This window comes from Geotrypetes seraphini, chromosome 16 (genome assembly GCF_902459505.1).
Source record: "Geotrypetes seraphini chromosome 16, aGeoSer1.1, whole genome shotgun sequence".
Lineage (NCBI taxonomy): Eukaryota > Metazoa > Chordata > Amphibia > Gymnophiona > Dermophiidae > Geotrypetes > Geotrypetes seraphini.
This window is the reverse complement of record NC_047099.1, coordinates 24,709,338-24,728,569: the sequence shown is the minus strand read 5'-3', so window position 1 is coordinate 24,728,569 and position 19,232 is coordinate 24,709,338. Positions and strand designations below refer to the sequence as shown.

Here is a 19,232-nt window from a genome sequence, read left to right as displayed (position 1 = left end):
TTTGCTTATATGAACTGGTTTGTCTGTACAAATTTTGCATGATTAGTCCTTATTTGAAATTTCATAAATAATTTTTTTTTTTAATTAAAAATCCTGTCAACAGGGAGCGAGGCTAGATAGGGGAGGGTTTAAGGAGGGGCTAGGTGGGAACATGGATAGGTGTGGTAGGGGGCCCCACTGAACTGTTCTGCACAAGGCCCACCATTACTAAGACTGGCCCTATTTCTATGTGTGTTCCATACACCATCTTATTTATTTTTACTGATTCAACTTTTTTTTTTTTATCATTCCCCTCTGTATCTTTGCCATAAGGACAGGAAAAAGCACACACATGTACACCAGGACACTCAGAGTCAGGTCTGCAGACTTTTATAATAAAACTTTCATTGTTCAAGTTTTGTGAGATTTGCAGCTGTGTTCTCCCCTGCTAGTCCCAAATAGTTAACTTAAGGATTGTGTATCAACAGTAAAAGATAAAGTAGCGTGTTCCTCTCTTTTTTTTTTCTTCTCACCCCACCCAGAGTCTGACTTTTGCATTCTTCCTGCCCCGCATCGGTACAGGAGATGAAAGTGTGGAGAGCTACCAGCAATTAGCACAGGTGTTGGATGAGCTAGTGAGAAAACTTTTCACTGAATGGACACAGACATTGGACAAAGATGCATTGAAGCTACTGGACATCCCACTGATTGCCCGCAACCCTGTAAAAGCTGGCATGCTTGATGTCAACTTTGACAAGTAAGTGATGGATGACATCAACAGGGCTTTTGCTAGGGGCATAGACAAGCAGGGAACCACCCTGGATGCTAAGTTATAAGATACCATGCTGCTCTTTTTAATCAGTTTTGGAGTCTGCAAGCAGGCAAGACCAAAAGGGAAAGCAGATGTCAAAAACAAACCTTGCACCAGATACCTTTTTTTCCAGTGACACCATACCGAAATCAGACTATAAGTTTACTGAGCAGAAAAAGCATGGCTGTACTAAAAGGAAGAAATCTGTTTCCTACTGATAGTCCCTAAGGGAAGGAATTATCACTGGCATACATATACTAGTAGCCTTGAGGATAGTGAGGATGATGAAAAGCAGTTAGCATTGTACTTCCCATGAACATGATAGCTTTAACTTGGAGCACAACAGTACCTGTATAAATAACTGTATCTCTACCTGTTTTTAATTCTTCACATATTGTAATTGTTATTCCTTTTTGTCATAACCAGACCAGTCCAGAACTGGTCCAAAGAGGATTTATCCAATATACCAGAAGCCAACAGGCTATACACTGGAAATGAAGAAGGAAAACTGACAGGGTCAACGGTCAGTTTAGAAGAGGTATGCAGACAGATTGATAGCCTTAAAATCGATAAATCCCCGGGACCGGACGTCTACTTCAAAAACTTGCAAGCCATGGAATACTCACATGGTTTAAAAACTGGTTGACGGATAGGAAACAGAGAGTGGGAGTAAATGGACAATACTCGGACTGGAAAAGCATCACGAGTGGAGTACCGCAGGGTTCGGTGCTCGAGTCCATGCTCTTCAACATATTTATAAACGACCTAGAAATTGTGGACGGTACAAAGCTATTCAGAGTAGGATTGCAAAGACCTATAACGAGACATAAACACACTCCAGGAATGGGCCACGAAATGGCAAATGAAGTTCAACATGGATAAGTGCAAGGTGATGCATGTTGTTAACAAAAATCATATGCACGAATACAGGATATCCGGTGCTGTACTCGGAGAGAGCACCCAGGAAAGAGACTTGGGAGTACTTGTAGACAAGACAATGAAACCGTCCACCTAATGTGCGGCAGCGGTGAAAAGGGCAAACAGAATACTAGGAATGATTAAGAAGGCTATGCCGCTGTACTGGGCCATGTTGCACCCCCACCTGGAGTACTGCGTCCAACACTGCTCGCTGTACATGAAAAAGGACATAGTACTGCTCGAAAAGGTCCAGAGAAGAGCAACAAAAATGGTTAAGGGACTGGAGGAGTTGCCGTACAATGAGGGGCTAGAGAAACTGGGCCTCTTCTGACTTGAGAAGAGGAGACTGGGAGGGGACATGATCGAAACATTCAAGATATTGAAGGGAATTGACTTAGTAGAAATAGAGAGAGATTGTTCACCCTCTCCAAGGAGGAGAAAACGAGAGGGCATTCGCTAAAGTTAAAAGGGAAAAGATTCCATACAAACGAAAGGAAGTTCTTCTTCACCCAGAGAGTGGTAGAAATCTGGAATGCTCTTCCAGAGGCTGTTATAGGGGAAAGCACCCTTCAGAGATTCAAGAAAAGGTTAGATAAATTCCTACTGGAACAGAACATACGCAAGTAAGGCTAGACTCAAATAGGGCACTGGTCTTTGACCTAAGGGCCGTCGCATGAGCGGACTGCTGGGCACGATGGACTACTGGTCTGACCAGCAGCGGCAAATCTTATGTTCTTAACTTGTGGATTATGTTCATCAACCAGAAGATGGAGATGGAGACCAGTGAGCTGGTTCCTTAGTTGAGCATAGCAGTCAGAGAACTATCTAGCCTTACCACTCTTCGGGAAATACTTTGGAGGAATCCAGGTCTTTTCTTTGGGGTTGATTTGGCTCTCATATTGAGAAAACCAAAATGGTCTTAAGTTTGCACTGAAGCTCAGAGAAAAATTATTCAACAGTGAGCTCCTATTTCTATGAATAGAATTTTTGTTCAGGAGGAAACTCCTTTCTTGGCTGATGCCTCTTTTTCTTTCTTATCCCCTCTGCCAAATAATTGCATTGAGTGTGACACCTTTGTTTCTAATTACTTGAAGGCAAAATGTGTGCTGCCTAGAGCTGCATTTTTCTATGCAGTGCAATTTATGTATTTTACAAGCTGGTTGGTTAGGCTCCACAATTTATGTTCTTTGGTACTGTAGTGCAGCCTTGTCCATTTCCCACCTTCCTTGTTTGGTGCTGCAAGCACTATGGCTGAGCTGCTGAGTTGATTTTCTCTCCTGCCTTTGTATTTTCCAGTACCAGGAATGGCAATGCATTGTTTTTAAGGTACAGTTCCTTAGATTTTTTTGTTCTTATCCGCCATTGAGGTTTTTGTTTAATTTTGTGAAGAAGTATTTGAGTCTTAATGGATGCTCCTTCAGAATGTTGTTCTTTCTGTTGAACCAAACACTGCAGTTCTTCAGGACAGTGCTTTGCAAGTTGAGATAACGAAGTCAGTCAGAACTGTCTTCTTCAAAGTCTCTTTGGAGGTGGTGAGTTGAATAAACTGGTTTCTTCTGCTCCTTCAGTTTATACTTTAATTCTGCAACTTCAGGTAGACCTTGGGATGGTGGGATGCAGTGTTGTTTTCTCTAGAAAGGCTAAAAAAGGAAATATTAATTTACTTCTCTTGGGGTAGTTGTACCCATGCCTCCACAGGAGAAAGGTATGGGCGAGTACTCTGTATTTTGTGGTTCAAAAAAAGGAAAGTTCATTTCACTCAATTCTTGATTTGAAGGGAGTCAACAAAGCTCTTTGAATCTCTCACTTCAGGATGGAGACCTTGTATTCAGGAGAGTTTCTTACTGCTCTCAATCTCAAAAAAAGCCTATTTGCATATGCCTCATCAATGTTTTTCTCTAGTTCACCATTCTAGTTTGGCATTTTCAGTTTCAGACTCTTCCTTTCAACTTGCCCACTGCTCTTCAGACATTTTAGAAGATTATATTGGTTGATCTGGGTGATTGGTTGATCTGGGTGAAGTTGCAGCAAGAGTCATTATATCAAGGACCATATTCTTCATGTTCTGCATATTTGGGAGCTCTACTAAATACTTGTGTAGAAAAACGTTTTTACCCAAATTAAGTATCCAGAAACTTCATTCTCAAATGAGAGTTTTACTGCAGGCAGCACCTCATGACTGGGATTACCTGCAAGTGCTAGAATCCTTAGCAGTGGGCTTGGATCTAGTTCTCTAAGCTCTTGTCATATGAGTCCTCTATAGCTGTCTCTTCTGCGTCATTGGTCTCCTCAGACTCAATCTTACAGTATGAAATTTGGCTGCCAAGAGTTGAATTCTCTATGAAGTGGTAGTTAAACTCCATGAACCTTTCCAAAGGAATGTCCCTTGAAGATTCGGACTCATTGATAATTACAACAGGTCTGAGGTTTTTCAGCTGGGGGGGGGAGCTTGTTTAGCCACTGTAGTGGGCCAGATAGACTCTGGGTATTTCCCAAGTTGTGTATGTGGCTGAATTCATCTGAATTTTTAGTTTTCCAAGGTTTTGTTAAGTCAGTCAACATTTGCTTTATTCCAGAAATACTGGTGAACAGGGACTGCATAGAGCCTTTTGTAATGAAGAGCTCATAGCTCATTGGTCTCTGTCTTCAACTTCAGGTTGACAGATGTAACCCACAAGTTCTGGACTAGTATGGTTAGACTTGAGGAAAAAAAAAATTAGCAGGTAAAATACCTAATATTTCCTTTTCTAATTTTCCTGACAGTATTTCTCAGTCATCTCCTGCTTGTAATTTCCTTGCTAGGACTTTGCTGAAAATGTTTGCAGAAATTACCTACTGGGAGCGGCTACTCTTTGAGATCCCACACTTTGTGACAGATATCTACCGACGGAAGGAGGATCTACGGATCTTGAGGGAGAACGTAGTGCTACTGGTCCGGGACTATAACAGGTGATGGGGGGGGGGTCTCCTATCTTCCTATCTGCTCATGGAGAAAGGTATGTTTCCTTTAACATAGATTTACTTTAACTGATTACCGTATTTTCGCGGATATAACGCGCACCATTGTAAAACGCGCACAGGGGTATAGCGCGCAGAAATCACGATGATATGTACAAAAACTTTTCTATACCGCGCTCAGGCATATAACGCGCATGCTGCCCGACTCTCCTCTGGCCACCCCGACTCTCCTTTCGCCCTCCCCGACTCTCCTCTGGTTGCCCCGACTCACCCTGACTTTCGGTGCACTGCCCCGACTCTCCTCTGGTTGCCCCGACTCACCGTTCACCCGCCCTGACTTTTGGTGCACTGCCCCGCCTCTCCGTGCCTGTCCCCCTTGAAGTCCTGTCCCCCCTTGAAGGTCTGCCTGTCCCCCTTGAAGATCTGCCTGTCCCCCCTTGAAGTCCTGTCCCCATCCTGAAAGCCTGATGCCCCCCCTCGACGTCCGATTCTTCTCCCCCCTCGGCAGGACCACTCGCACCCCCACCCCGAAGGACCGCCGACTCCCCGACAATATTGGGCCAGGAGGGAGCCCAAATCCTCCTGGCCACGGCGACCCCCTAACCCCACCCCGCACTACATTACGGGCAGGAGGGATCCCAGGCCCTCCTGCCCTCGACGCAAACCCCCCCCCCCCAACGCCCGCCCCCCCCCCCCAAGAACCTCCGCCCGTCCCCCAGCCGACCCGCGACCCCCCTGGCCGACCCCCACGACACCCCCACCCACCTTCCCCGTACTTTGTGTAGTTGGGCCAGAAGGGAGCCCAAACCCTCCTGGCCACGGCGACCCCCTAACCCCACCCCGCACTACATTACGGGCAGGAGGGATCCCAGGCCCTCCTGCCCTCGACGCAAACCCCCCTCCCCCCCAGCCGACCCGCGACCCCCCTGGCCGACCCCCACGACCCCCCCACCCCCCTTCCCCGTACCTTTGGAAGTTGGCCGGACAGACGGGAGCCAAACCCGCCTGTCCGGCAGGCAGCCAACGAAGGAATGAGGCCGGATTGGCCCATCCGTCCTAAAGCTCCGCCTACTGGTGGGGCCTAAGGCGCGTGGGCCAATCAGAATAGGCCCTGGAGCCTTAGGTCCCACCTGGGGGCGCGGCCTGAGACACATGGTCGGGTTTGGCCCATGTGCCTCAGGCCGCGCCCCCAGGTGGGACCTAAGGCTCCAGGGCCTATTCTGATTGGCCCACGCGCCTTAGGCCCCACCAGTAGGCGGAGCTTTAGGACGGATGGGCCAATCCGGCCTCATTTCTTCGTTGGCTGCCTGCCGGCCAGGCGGGTTTGGCTCCCGTCTGTCCGGCCAACTTCCAAAGGTACGGGGAAGGGGGGTGGGGGGGTCGTGGGGGTCGGCCAGGGGGGTCGCGGGTTGGCTGGGGGGGCGGTCGGAGGTTCTTGGGGGGGGGGGCGGTCGTTGGAGGGAGGGGGGTTTGCGTCGTGGGCAGGAGGGCCTGGGATCCCTCCTGCCCGTAATGTAGTGCGGGGTGGGGTTAGGGGGTCGCCGTGGCCAGGAGGGTTTGGGCTCCCTCCTGGCCCGATATTGTTGGGGAGTCGGCGGTCCTTCGGGGTGAGGGTGCGAGTGGTCCTGCCGGGGGGGGGGGGATGTATCGGACGTCGGGGAGTCGGCCGGGCAAGAGGGCTTGGGCTCCCTCTTGCTCCGATCGTGGATGCGGGTGCGGGTGGGAGCGCGTGCGAGCGGTCGTTCGGGGTGGGGGTGCGAGCGGTCCTGCTGGGGGGGTGAATCGGGCGTCGGGCGGGGTGGGAACTATGTTTAAAAACTTTTGTATACCGCGCTCAGGCATATAACGCGCGAGGGGTATGCGCGGTACGTAAAATCACGTATAACGCGCGCGTTATATCCGCGAAAATACGGTATATATGATCATCTCTTGGTAAACATGACTTAAAGTTGCCAGACCCCTGAGGAAGGTGATATTTTTGCCGAAACTCAGATCCTAGTCGGGACTCTGCCTTTGGGCATTTTAGCTTGTTTTTAATCTTGATACAAACTGCTAATAAAGGATCTCTGACCACTTAGTTGGATCTGACATCTCCAGTGCCTCTTTTTGTTTGGTTTTCCCAGAGATGGTCAAATATCCTGAGGTAACTGCAGTTCTCTTTTAACAATTTTGTCCTGGATAGCCATACAAATGGTTACTCGCAATTGGAAGAACTGGGATCGCCTTAACTTTACTTTTTGGTGGGCAAATTTATGTTTAAGTTAAAGGTATGAAAAGATGAATGCGGATATGCTGGGGCATACTAAGAGATTCAAATTAATTTGGGGCCCATTGACATCTTTTATGGATTCATTATAGTTGTCTTTTCCTTTATTTCTGTTGGTATAATACATACATACCCAGGGGGAGGGAGGGCGGGAGGGGGGTATTTCTTTTGTATGGTTCTATTCCCTTATGAAAATGTTGGTTGGGTGAGGGGTTTTTACTGTGGTATGGATGCTGATTGATTATAAGTGCATATATGATTACTATTATTTGTATAGATATTGTATTGCATTTTTGTTAGCTTTAGAAACTCAATAAAGATTTAAAAAAAAAAAAAAAAAAAACCCAAAAACAATTTTGTCCTGAAGAAAATCAGATTTCTTTGAGCACTCTCCTAACAGCCACTAAGCCGCCAAGTTATCTGGTTTTCTTTAGGCAGATTTTCAGCTGAACATATCTGACTAGGTTTTTAGTCAAAATTGTGCTCAAATCTAGCCTATCAGTATTTGACTGTTAGAACTAGTACAAGCTAAGATTGTCTAGCTGAAATTAGCCAGTTGGTGATGAAAACAAAATTGCATCTCTGTAACGAGTGTTCTCCATGGATAGTAGGATCTTACAACAACACAGATGGTGCCATCATTACATGACAGCGCCAAGTCATGAAAAGTTGCCATAGCTTTAGAATATCAAGAAATGCATTGTCACCATGTGGGAAGATTCTGCTGCTAGGATGGCTGAAGACAGTCTATGTTGCAACTTTGCTTTTTCTGTAGACAGCTAGGATATGTGCTGCCACATACAGTAGATGGTGACTCTCTAGCTAAGAGTTGCAGAAAAAATGTTTGTCCTTTATTACTTGGACATTAAGTCATATACTGCAACCCGAATGTTGTGCAGGAAGAGGCAAATTGAAGGGTTGGGTAAAACCAGACAGTTTAGAAATTATCATTTGCCTATTTTTATTGAACAGATAACTGAAATATCAAACAGATAGGTTATCAAGAACTACAAGTCCAAAATTGTTATCCAGATTTAATGGCTGGTCTAAACCGTAATGTTTAGTAAAAGTGTGAATTGATAATCGAGTGCCTCTGCAATTGTCTTGTGTTGATGATCTTTGATGTTGTGCCTTCATAATACATTACATTACATTACATTAGGGATTTCTATTCTGCCATTACCTTGCGGTTCAAGGCAGATTACAAATGGATTGTCAGGATATTAGAAGTATTTAGGGAGTAGTTTGTACATTTTTTTGAATTGCTAAGGATTACATTTGAATTGTCATGGTATTAGAAGTACATATGGAGTAGTTGCAGGTGATGCTTGGGACATTTCTAATTGAGTTAGTTCGGTTTTATGTGGTTTTTGAATAGAAGAGTTTTATATATTTTTTGAAGGTTTTGTAGTCTGTGGTCGAGGTCAATAGGTTGTAGAGTTGGAGGTTGAGTGTTGCAGCTCAAGTGGCTAGGAGGTTGTCGTTCAGTTTTTTTCTTTTGACGTTTTTGGTTGGATGGTGTGTGAATAGTGCGTGGGTTCTCCTATGTCTGATTGAGGTTGATTGAAGTAGTCGATTGTTCCAATAAGCTGGGCTGTCTCCGTTTATTGCTTTAAATAGTAGGCAGTAAAATTTGAAGTGTACTTTCGCTTGTATTGGGAGCCAATGTGAGTCGTGGTATACCTCTGTGATGTGGTTGAATTTCTTCAGTGAGTAGACCAATCTTAGGGCTGTTTTATCATGGTTGCTGTGCAGGGGAAATATAGTATGTTGCAGTAGTCTATGAGACCTAGGATTAGGGATTGCACCAAGAGTTGGAATTGTTTTCTGTCGAAGAACATCCAAAGTAGAACTGCAAGAAGCCCCCAATTTTAAAGGATTACATCTGAATACATAAATGTCCATCAACTATTTACTGTTCATTGTACATCCTGGCTATAGATTTATATGTGAAAAGAGAGAAAAAGACCTCAGACATCCTTCAAATCATGTCAAACAGCACAATGCTGATCAATTGAATAGAACATCTCTTTAATCATCGGTCTTTATAAAAAAAAAACCTCATTTTTTTCTTACCTTTTTCTCTTTTATATATTTTTCAGATTTTCTTTTGCTTATATGTTATGGTAAATAACACAGATTACAAATCAACAACCACAAGAAAAAGACTTACGGCCTCGAAGCCCATAGAGATTTAAAGGGCTTCGGGGCTGTTGCCGAGCGGCAGCCGCTAGCGTGGCTTTGTAAAAGAGGCCGTTAACTTGGTTGGGGAAAAGCTAAGTCTTTTTCTTGTGGTTGGTGATTTGTAATCTGTGTTATTTAACATATAAGCAAAAGAAAATGAGAAAAAAAAGAGAGAAGAAAAAATGAGTAGTTTTTTTAAAAGATTGATGATTAAAGAGATGTCCTATTCAACTGATTGATTGACTACTGAAAAAATACTTTCTACAATATGCTATATTGCATCTAGGGGAGACTCGGATTTTACATAAAAGTATCTTAAATAAAAACTCCCAAAAAAGACCAATCAATATTGATAAATGTGCTCAGTATTCACTAAGAATGTAAGAATTGCCACTGCTGGGTCAGACCAGGGGTCCATCGTGCCCAGCAGTCCGCTCACGCGGTGGCCCTCTGGTCAAAGACCAGCGCCCTAACTGAGACTAGCCCTACCTGCGTACATTCTGGTTCAGCAGGAACTTGTCTAACTTTGTCTTGAATCCCTGGAAGGTGTTTTCCCCTATGACAAACTCCGGAAGAGCGTTCCAGTTTTCTACCACTCTCTGGGTGAAGAACTTCCTAATGTAATAATTTATTTATTTATCCAAAGTACTTAATATACACAAAGGATCCAACAAAGGCCACTATGTGGTTTACCAAACAGTAATTTAAAAAAATATAGTAATAAAAAAAAAAAGGTAAAGAAAGAGAGAAAAAGTAAGGAAGTTAGGAGGAGCTACATTAAGAGAGACGTTAGTCGATAGGAGAACCAAAAGCCTTGGGAAAATAAAAAGGTGAGTTTTAAGGAGTGTCTTGAATTTCTGTACGGATGGCTCAGTTCTGAGGTGGAGTGGAGGTCAGTTCCATAGTTTTGGACTGAGATAACTGAAAGCTGATTTACAGGAAATGTTAAGATGGAGAGCTGAAGGGGAAGGAAATTGACATTCAAAAGCATGAAGTGCACAAGCAGAGACACAGGGGATGAGTAGACTGTTTAAATAAGCAGGAGTGGTGCCTGGTTATTTAAACAGTAATGATCAATGTTTTTCAATTGCTTGATGGCTCCTCTTAAACCCAGGTTTCGTTTGTGAAATTGTGAAAAGATTGGCTACAATGAAATTAGGATTGAACTAAGCAAATAATAAGCTAGGTGAATGTGAGCCTGACTTTAATCTATTGTAGTTTCAACAGTTGTAGACAGTAGCTAGGGACCTCCTATGTGGTGGCGCTGCATTCTTTGGATATTGTTAAGCTTTGGTTTCCAACTTGCTGACATCACTATCTGTGCGACTGCATGAATCCTAGCTGTCCATAGAGAAAATCAGTGCTAGCTGAAGAGGTTTACTTAAAAGGAAAAGAAAAATCCCCCCCCACCAAGTTGTAATTCCCCTTGCTCCCTCCCAGTTCTTAATACTAATTCCTCCTCCCCGCCAAAAAAACAAACAAACAACCAAAAAGCACCTCCACTTGCTGGTTTTGTGTCACTATTTGCTCTGATTAACTAACTGGCAGGAGGGAAGAGAGTCCTCTAGCTTGGGGTGCCCTTGCAGAGGCTTAGAGTCAGGAGTGGGATAGCTTTTAGCGGCGAGTGGAAAGGAAAGAATGCATGAGAAACTGTTTTCCTAAATATTAGTGCATGGAAGGAAGGAACTGGAACTTTATCTATAAGTGACACATGAGATGAATAGGGTTACCAGATTTATCCCAGGACAAGCAGGCAGCATATTCTCACACATGAGTGATGTCACCAACGAAGCCCCGGTACAGACCACTTCAAAAGTGCATTGCCACTTTAAGTCTTTAGAAAGTTTGTGATAGCCCACACCGCACATGCGTGAGTGCCTTCCCGCCCGATGTAGTTGCACAGTCCCTCAGTTTCTTAGTTTCCGCAGAGCTAAGAAGATGCGTTTTTTCAACGGCCATTGAAACTTTTTTCCTTGCCTTCCTCCTCTCATGCTTTTTTACTTTTAGTCACTTGATTTTTCTTTTATCTTCCTTTCATTTAAAAAAAAAAAAAAAGCCAACTAAAAAAACGTAGTTTTAGTAATTTCTAATTAGTGGGTCTTGGCCCGGAGGGGCCTTTTCGACAACCTTGGCCACCAGCTTTGATTTTGTCGATGTGGGTTTCCCGTCGATGTCCCACCCACTAGCATGTTTTTAAAAGTGCGGTCGCTATGCTCGCCCCATCTCTGTGACTGACCCGCATTACTGGTGTCTCCAGTGTTTGGGGCCTGAGCACCGCCCGGAAACCTGAACGCGCTGCTCTTTTCTTCAGAAAAGGACTCTAAAGAATTGCCTTCTTCAGCAGCACAAACATTTTGGTGTCGCCATGAAGGGGGAGTCTACATCGCTTCCAACACCGATGGCACCAACCAAACCGTGTACTTCGACATTGGCAGAAACATCTGAGCTGCCTCCGGTGTCGCACCATACTGTTTCTGTAGGTAAGCCAGCTAAGAAGCCTTCTCCTACCTCCTCTGGGACTCAGGTCAAAATAGCATTGAGCCAAATCATGCCAACCTTGAAAAAGTCCCATAAGCGCCCGGTCTCGATCTCGGTGAGTGCCTCGACATCAGCATCCTCATCACCAGACCAGAGCACTACACCAGTGGTAATGGCGAAAAAGCCAACAGTATTAGTGCTCTCCCTCAAGCAAAAAATTGACAATTTGCTTTAGGAGAAACTGGGTGAGCATTACCAACTGTTGGTACATAGTAACATAGTAACCTAGTAACATAGTAGATGACGGCAGATAAAGACCCGAATGGTCCATCCAGTCTGCCCAACCTGATTCAATTTAAAAATTTTTTTTTTTTTTTTTTCTTCTTAGCTATTTCTGGGCGAGAATCCAAAGCTTTACCCGGTACTGTGCTTGGGTTCCAACTGCCGAAATCTCTGTTAAGACTTACTCCAGCCCATCTACACCCTCCCAGCCATTGAAGCCCTCCCCTGCCCATCCTCCTCCAAACGGCCATACACAGACACAGACCGTACAAGTCTGCCCAGTAACTGGCCTAGTTCAATCTTTAATATTATTTTCTGATTCTAAATCTTCTGTGTTCATCCCACGCTTCTTTGAACTCAGTCACAGTTTTACTCTCCACCACCTCTCTCGGGAGCGCATTCCAGGCATCCACCACCCTCTCCGTAAAGTAGAATTTCCTAACATTGCCCCTGAATCTACCACCCCTCAACCTCAAATTATGTCCTCTGGTTTTACCATTTTCCTTTCTCTGGAAAAGATTTTGTTCTACGTTAATACCCTTTAATTATCCCAGGACAAGCAGGCAGCATATTCTTGACTGATGGGTGACGGCACCGACGGAGCCCCGGTACGGACACTTTTAGAGTGATTGCACTCTAAGAACTTAGAAAGTTCTAGAGACCGCACCGCGCATGCGCGAGTGCCTTCCCGCCCGACCCCGACGCGCGGTCCCTCAGTTTCTTAGTTTCTTAGTTTCTTAGTTTCCACGGAGCTAAGAAGTCGCATTTTCAACGGCTGTTGAAATATTTTTTCATTCGCCTTCCCGCTCGCGTAAACTTTTTCGGGTTCTTTTTGCCCTTCCTTTTTTTTCTTTCTTTAAAAAAAAAAAAAAAAAAACAATTTCTTTTGTTTTTGTCGAGTTTTCTTGATTTGACCCGGCGGGGCCTACTGCCATCATCGAGGCCTCGGCCTTCGATTTGGCAGAAGCCGTTTTTACGTTCATGCCCCCCCAGCCCGGGTTCAAGAAGTGCCAGCGGTGTGCACGGCCTATTTCCCTGACAGACCCGCACAACTGGTGCCTTCAGTGTCTGGGTCCGGAACATCAGGCCTCTACCTGCACCCGCTGTGCCACTTTGAAAAAGCGGACTCTCAAAAATCGAGAGATACAGCAGAGACTGCTTTTCGGCACCGACATGTCCGACCCCGCGTCTTCGGCGCCGGTCTCGGTACCTGTTTCGTCGGCACCCACCTCATCGACGCCACGCGATACCGCGTCGGCGTCGCAGCATGCAGGTAAGCCGGCTAAGAAGCCTTCCCCGCTGGAACGTCCTCCGGTCTCCATTGCAGAGAGTCCAATCCTGCCGACCGTGAGGCGCCAGCGGAAGCGCTCCGCCCCTATTGAGGTGAGTCCCTCGACATCGGGCTCCTCATCTCCGGGGCGTCGAGCGGCACCGCAGGTACCGCAGAAGAAAAAAGCGGTACCGGTGCCCTCCCTTGATGATCGCATTGCGGCCATCTTGCAGGTACAGCTGAAGGAACAGCTTAAACAACTCCTTCCAGCTCTCCTGACACCGAGCCCTCCGGTATCGGTCCCCACTGAGCAACCGGTACCGATCGTGGAACAGTCCGTATTGTCACCATCCACTCCTTCGGTACCGGTACACTTGGCCTCATCGGCATCGATGCCTGTCCTCGCACCGGAGCCCAGGTCTCATCACCAATCGGTACAGACATCGGCTCCGGTGCGACCGATAACATCGCCCGGTACCGCGTCGGTGAGGTCGGGTAAGTCGGTACAGAAGTCCCGACACCGAGATCCTTCCACCCCTGAGTCTCGGGACCGTGGTCCCCATGTTCGAGACCCTGATCTGTGGGGCGACTCTGAAGAACCTCTTCAGTCAGAAGGGGAGTGTTCATCAGAGGAAGACGAGCCTGTTCTGCAGGATATTTCCTCCAAACCTGATTCCACCTCTTTCTCTTCTTTTTTAAGAGATATGTGTGAATCTCTTTCCATTCCTTTGGAGGCTGAGTCTAAAAAGTCCAAAGCTTTTTTGGACGCTCTTGATTTTGACCAGCCTCCAAAGGAATTCTTGAAACTCCCTTTACATGACATCCTGAGGGAGACCTTTTACAAGAATCTGGAGACTCCTCTTACTATCCTGGGAGCTCCCCGCAAATTGGATTCCCTTTATAAAGTAATCCCTATTCCTGGTTTTGATAAACCACAGCTCTCTCATGAGTCTCTTCTTGTAGAATCCACCCTCAAGAAGTCCTTAGGAGCTAGTGTCTATGCCTCTGTCCCTCCTGGCAGAGAGGGTAAAGCCATGGATAAATTCGGTAAGCGACTTTACCAGAATGCGATGCTTGCTAATCGTTCTGGTAACTATGCTTTTCATTTTTCGTTTTATTTAAAGCATCTCCTTACCACCATGGCTTCCTTTGAGCAGTACCTTCCTGTGGGGAATCGTGAGGCTTTCCATCAGTGCTCTTCAGCTCTTTTCCAGCTCAGGAAATTCATGGTAAGGTCTATATATGACACTTTTGAGCTTACCTCTAGAGCAACAGCCATATCTGTAGCCATGCGCCGTTTGGCTTGGCTCAGAGTATCTGAGCTTGATGTTAATCATCAAGACCGGTTGGCTAATGCCCCATGTTTAGGGGATGAGCTGTTTGGAGATTCTATGGACTCAACGACCCAGAAGCTCTCGGCTCATGAAACCCGCTGGGATACCCTTCTTAAGACTAAGAAGAAACCTCCACCTTCACGGCCATTCAGACAGCAATCGGCCTATCAGCGGCGTTTTGTGGCTCGCCCCTTGCAGCCTTCCACTCAGCAACCTAGGAGGCAGCGTCAACAGCAGCGGCAAGCACCTAGACCTCAGCAGCAACAACCAGCTAAGCAGCCTCCTCCACAAAAATCGACTCAGCCCTTTTGACTTGATCCTCGAGGGCATAGCCAGCGTTCAACCTTCTCCTCTCCTCCCTCAACCGATAGGAGGACGTCTGTCTTTCTTTCTCAGCCGGTGGGAAGTTATCACTTCGGACCAGTGGGTCCTCAACATCATCCGCCACGGCTACTCTCTCAACTTTCACACCCTTCCGGGCCAAAGTCTACCAAAAGAGTCTGCTTTGCACACTCCTCAATCTGCCCTCCTTTGTCAGGAGGTTCAGTCCCTCCTGCTTCTGAACGCCATAGAGGAAGTTCCTCTGGACCAAAGAGGGCACGGATTCTACTCCCGGTATTTTCTAGTCCCCAAGAAAACAGGAGACCTCAGACCAATTCTAGATCTGCGAGATCTCAACAAATGTTTGGTCAAAGAAAAATTCAAGATGCTATCTCTAGCTACGCTTTATCCTCTCCTCGATCACAACGACTGGCTATGCTCTCTAGATCTCAAAGAGGCCTACACTCACATTCCAATTCATCCGGCCTCCAGACAGTATCTGCGCTTCATGATCAATCACTGTCATTACCAATACAGAGTGCTCCCCTTCGGTCTTGCCTCCTCTCCAAGAGTGTTCACCAAATGTCTGGTAGTGGTGGCAGCATTTCTGCGCTCCCACCACCTTCAGGTTTTTCCCTACCTGGACGATTGGTTAATCAAGGCCATTTCATCTCAGACTGTTCTTCTGGCCACCAACCAGACCATCTTTTTTCTCCAACTCCTGGGGTTCGAAATCAATATACCCAAGTCTCACCTTCTTCCTACGCGGAGACTTCAATTCATTGGAGCGATACTGGACACGGTCCAGATGAGAGCCTTCTTGCCGGACAACCGTCTTCACAACCTCCAATCACTCTGTCAGCAGGTGCTGTCCCAGCACTCCATTTCTGCAAAGCAGATGATGATTCTCTTGGGTCACATGGCCTCCACAGTTCATGTCACACCACTGGCACGGCTTCACCTGCGCACTCCTCAATGGACCCTAGCTCTCCAGTGGTCTCAAGCGACAGACTCTTGCTCACGACACATATCTGTGACATCGTCTCTTCGTCAGTCTCTGCAATGGTGGTTGATATCCTCAAATCTCTCCAGGGGCCTTCTGTTCCATCTGCCTCCTCATCATCTGGTCATCACCACCGACGCCTCCCCTTATGCATGGGGAGCCCATCTGAACGAGTTCCAAACTCAGGGTCTTTGGACTCCTCAGGAAAAGAAGCATCACATCAATTTCCTGGAACTCAGGGCAATGTTCTATGCCCTCAAAGCCTTCCAACACCTTCTATTTCCTCAAGTCCTTCTCATTTGCACAGACAACCAGGTGGCCATGTACTACATCAACAAGCAAGGGGGAACGGGCTCTCGCCTCTTATGCCAGGAAGCCCAGAGAATCTGGTCTTGGGCATCCTCGCGCCGCTTGTTCCTGAAAGCGATTTATATTCAAGGAGAACAGAACTTCTTAGCGGACAAGCTCAGCAGAGTTCTCCAACCCCACGAATGGACTCTCGACCCATCGACTCTACAGTCCATCTTTGCACAATGGGGCACTCCTCAGGTGGACCTTTTTGCAGCTCCTCACAATCATCAGTTGCCCCAATTCTGCTCCAGACTTTACTCTCCTCACCGTCTGGCAGCGGATGCATTTCTTCTGGATTGGTCCAATCTGTTCCTTTATGCTTTCCCTCCTCTGCCTCTCATGCTTCGGACCTTGTTCAAACTAAAGAGGGAACGGGCCACCATGATCCTGATTGCTCCACGGTGGCCCAGACAACATTGGTTCTCCCTTCTACTTCAACTCAGTTCCAGGGATCCATTTCTACTTCCACTGTTTCCATCTCTGCTTACACAGGATCAGGAAACCCTCCTCCATCCCAACCTGCAGTCTCTACACCTGACAGCTTGGTATCTCTCGGGCTGACTTCAACTGATCTTTTGCTATCTCAGCCTGTTCGCTCCATCCTGGACGCCTCCAGGAAACCAGCCACTCTACAATGTTACCATCAAAAGTGGACGAGGTTTTCTTCTTGGTGTCTCCTACATCATCATGACCCCAAGTCTCTTGCAGTGGAACCCCTCTTGGATTATCTGCTTTCTCTGTCTACTTCTGGTCTCAAGTCTACTTCCATCAGAGTTCATCTCAGTGCCATTACGGCCTTTCATGAGCCGGTCCAGGGGAAACTCCTTTCAGCTCATCCCCTGGTCTCCAGATTCATGCGAGGTCTTTTCAATCTGAAACCACCTCTCAAAGCACCTCCGGTGATCTGGGATCTGAACGTGGTTCTCTCCGCCTTGATGAAGCCTCCATTCGAACCCTTGGCTACTACCTCTTTCAAGTTTCTCACTTGGAAGGTACTTTTTCTTATTGCTCTCACCTCTGCCAGGAGGGTCAGTGAGCTCCATGCACTAGTTTCTGATCCACCTTTCACTGTCTTTCATCACGACAAGGTGGTTCTACGTACACATCCAAAGTTTCTCCCTAAGGTTGTTTCTGAGTTCCATCTCAACCAATCTATTGTACTACCTGTTTTTTTCCCTAAACCTCACTCCCATTCCGGAGAACAGGCTCTTCATACTTTGGACTGTAAGCGGGCTTTAGCTTACTATTTAGACCGTACTAAGCCCCACAGATCATCTCCCCAACTTTTTCTGTCCTTTGATCCGAATAAATTGGGACGTCCTGTTTCTAAGCGCACACTATCTAATTGGCTTGCTGCGTGCATTTCATTCTGCTATGCTCAGTCCGGACTGACACTGGAAGGTTCTGTCACGGCACATAGAATTAGAGCTATGGCAGCATCTGTAGCTTTCCTCCGTTCCACGCCCATTGAGGAAATCTGCAAAGCTGCTACGTGGTCCTCAGTCCATACTTTTACATCTCATTATTGTCTGGATGCTTTCTCCAGACGGGATGGACATTTCGGCCAATCTGTTTTACAAAATTTGTTTTCCTAATGGCCAACCTTCCCTCCATCCCTCTTTTTGTTAGCTTGGAGGTCACCCATCAGTCAAGAATATGCTGCCTGCTTGTCCTGGGATAAAGCACAGTTACTTACCGTAACAGGTGTTATCCAGGGACAGCAGGCAGATATTCTTGCGTCCCACCCACCTCCCCGGGTTGGCTTCTTAGCTGGCTTATCTTAACTGAGGGACCGCGCGTCGGGGTCGGGCGGGAAGGCACTCGCGCATGCGCGGTGCGGTCTCTAGAACTTTCTAAGTTCTTAGAGTGCAATCACTCTAAAAGTGTCCGTACCGGGGCTCCGTCGGTGCCGTCACCCATCAGTCAAGAATATCTGCCTGCTGTCCCTGGATAACACCTGTTACGGTAAGTAACTGTGCTGTATTTGAACGTCTGAATCATATCTCCCCTGTCTCTCCTTTCCTCTAGGGTATACATATTCAGGGCTTCCAGTCTCTCCTCATATGTCTTCTGGTGCAAGCCTCCTATCATTTTCGTCGCCCTCCTCTGGACCGCCTCAAGTCTTCTTACGTCTTTCGCCAGATACGGTCTCCAAAACTGAACACAATACTCCAAATGGGGCCTCACCAATGACCTGTACAGGGGCATCAACACCTTCTTTCTTCTACTGACTACGCCTCTCTTTATACAGCCCAGAATCCTTCTGGCAGCAGCCACTGCCTTGTCACACTGTTTTTTCGCCTTTAGATCTTCGGACACTATCACCCCAAGGTCCCTCTCCCCGTCCGTGCATATCAGCTTCTCTCCTCCCAGCATATACGGTTCCTTCCTATTATTAATCCCCAAATGCATTACTCTGCATTTCTTTGCATTGAATTTTAGTTGCCAGGCATTAGACCATTCCTCTAACTTTTGCAGATCCTTTTTCATATTTTCCACTCCCTCTTCGGTGCCTACTCTGTTACAAATCTTGGTATCATCTGCAAAAAGGCACACTTTTCCTTCTAACCCTTCAGCAATGTCACTTACATACATATTGAACAGGATTGGCCCCAGCACCGAACCCTGAGGGACTCCACTAGTCACCTTTCCTTCCTTCGAGCGACTTCCATTAACCACCACCCTCTGGCGTCTGTCCGACAGCCAGTTTCTGACCCAGTTCACCACTTTGGGTCCTAACTTCAGCCCTTCAAGTTTGTTCAACAGCCTCCTATGAGGAACTGTATCAAAGGCTTTGCTGAAATCCAAATAAATTACATCTAGCATATGTCCTCGATCCAGCTCTCTGGTCACCCAATCAAAAAATTCAATCAGGTTCGTTTGGCACGATTTACCTTTTGTAAAGCCATGTTGCCTCGGATCCTGTAACCCATTAGATTCAAGGAAATACACTATCCTTTCTTTCAGCAACACTTCCATTATTTTTCCAACAACTGAAGTGAGGCTCACCGGCCTGTAGTTTCCTGCTTCATCCCTGTGACCACTTTTATGAATAGGGACCACATCCGCTCTCCTCC

The 19,232-nt window shown here is 46.5% G+C and overlaps 1 protein-coding gene across 1 annotated transcript in view; it reads left to right on the top strand.

The window, feature by feature from the left end:
• DNAH2 (dynein axonemal heavy chain 2) overlaps nt 1-19,232 on the top strand; it is a 511,463-nt gene that overhangs the window by 119,862 nt on the left and 372,369 nt on the right. The window contains 2 exon segments of the mRNA XM_033923769.1: nt 522-736; nt 4,511-4,657. Coding sequence (XP_033779660.1) covers nt 522-736; nt 4,511-4,657 — 362 coding nt within the window.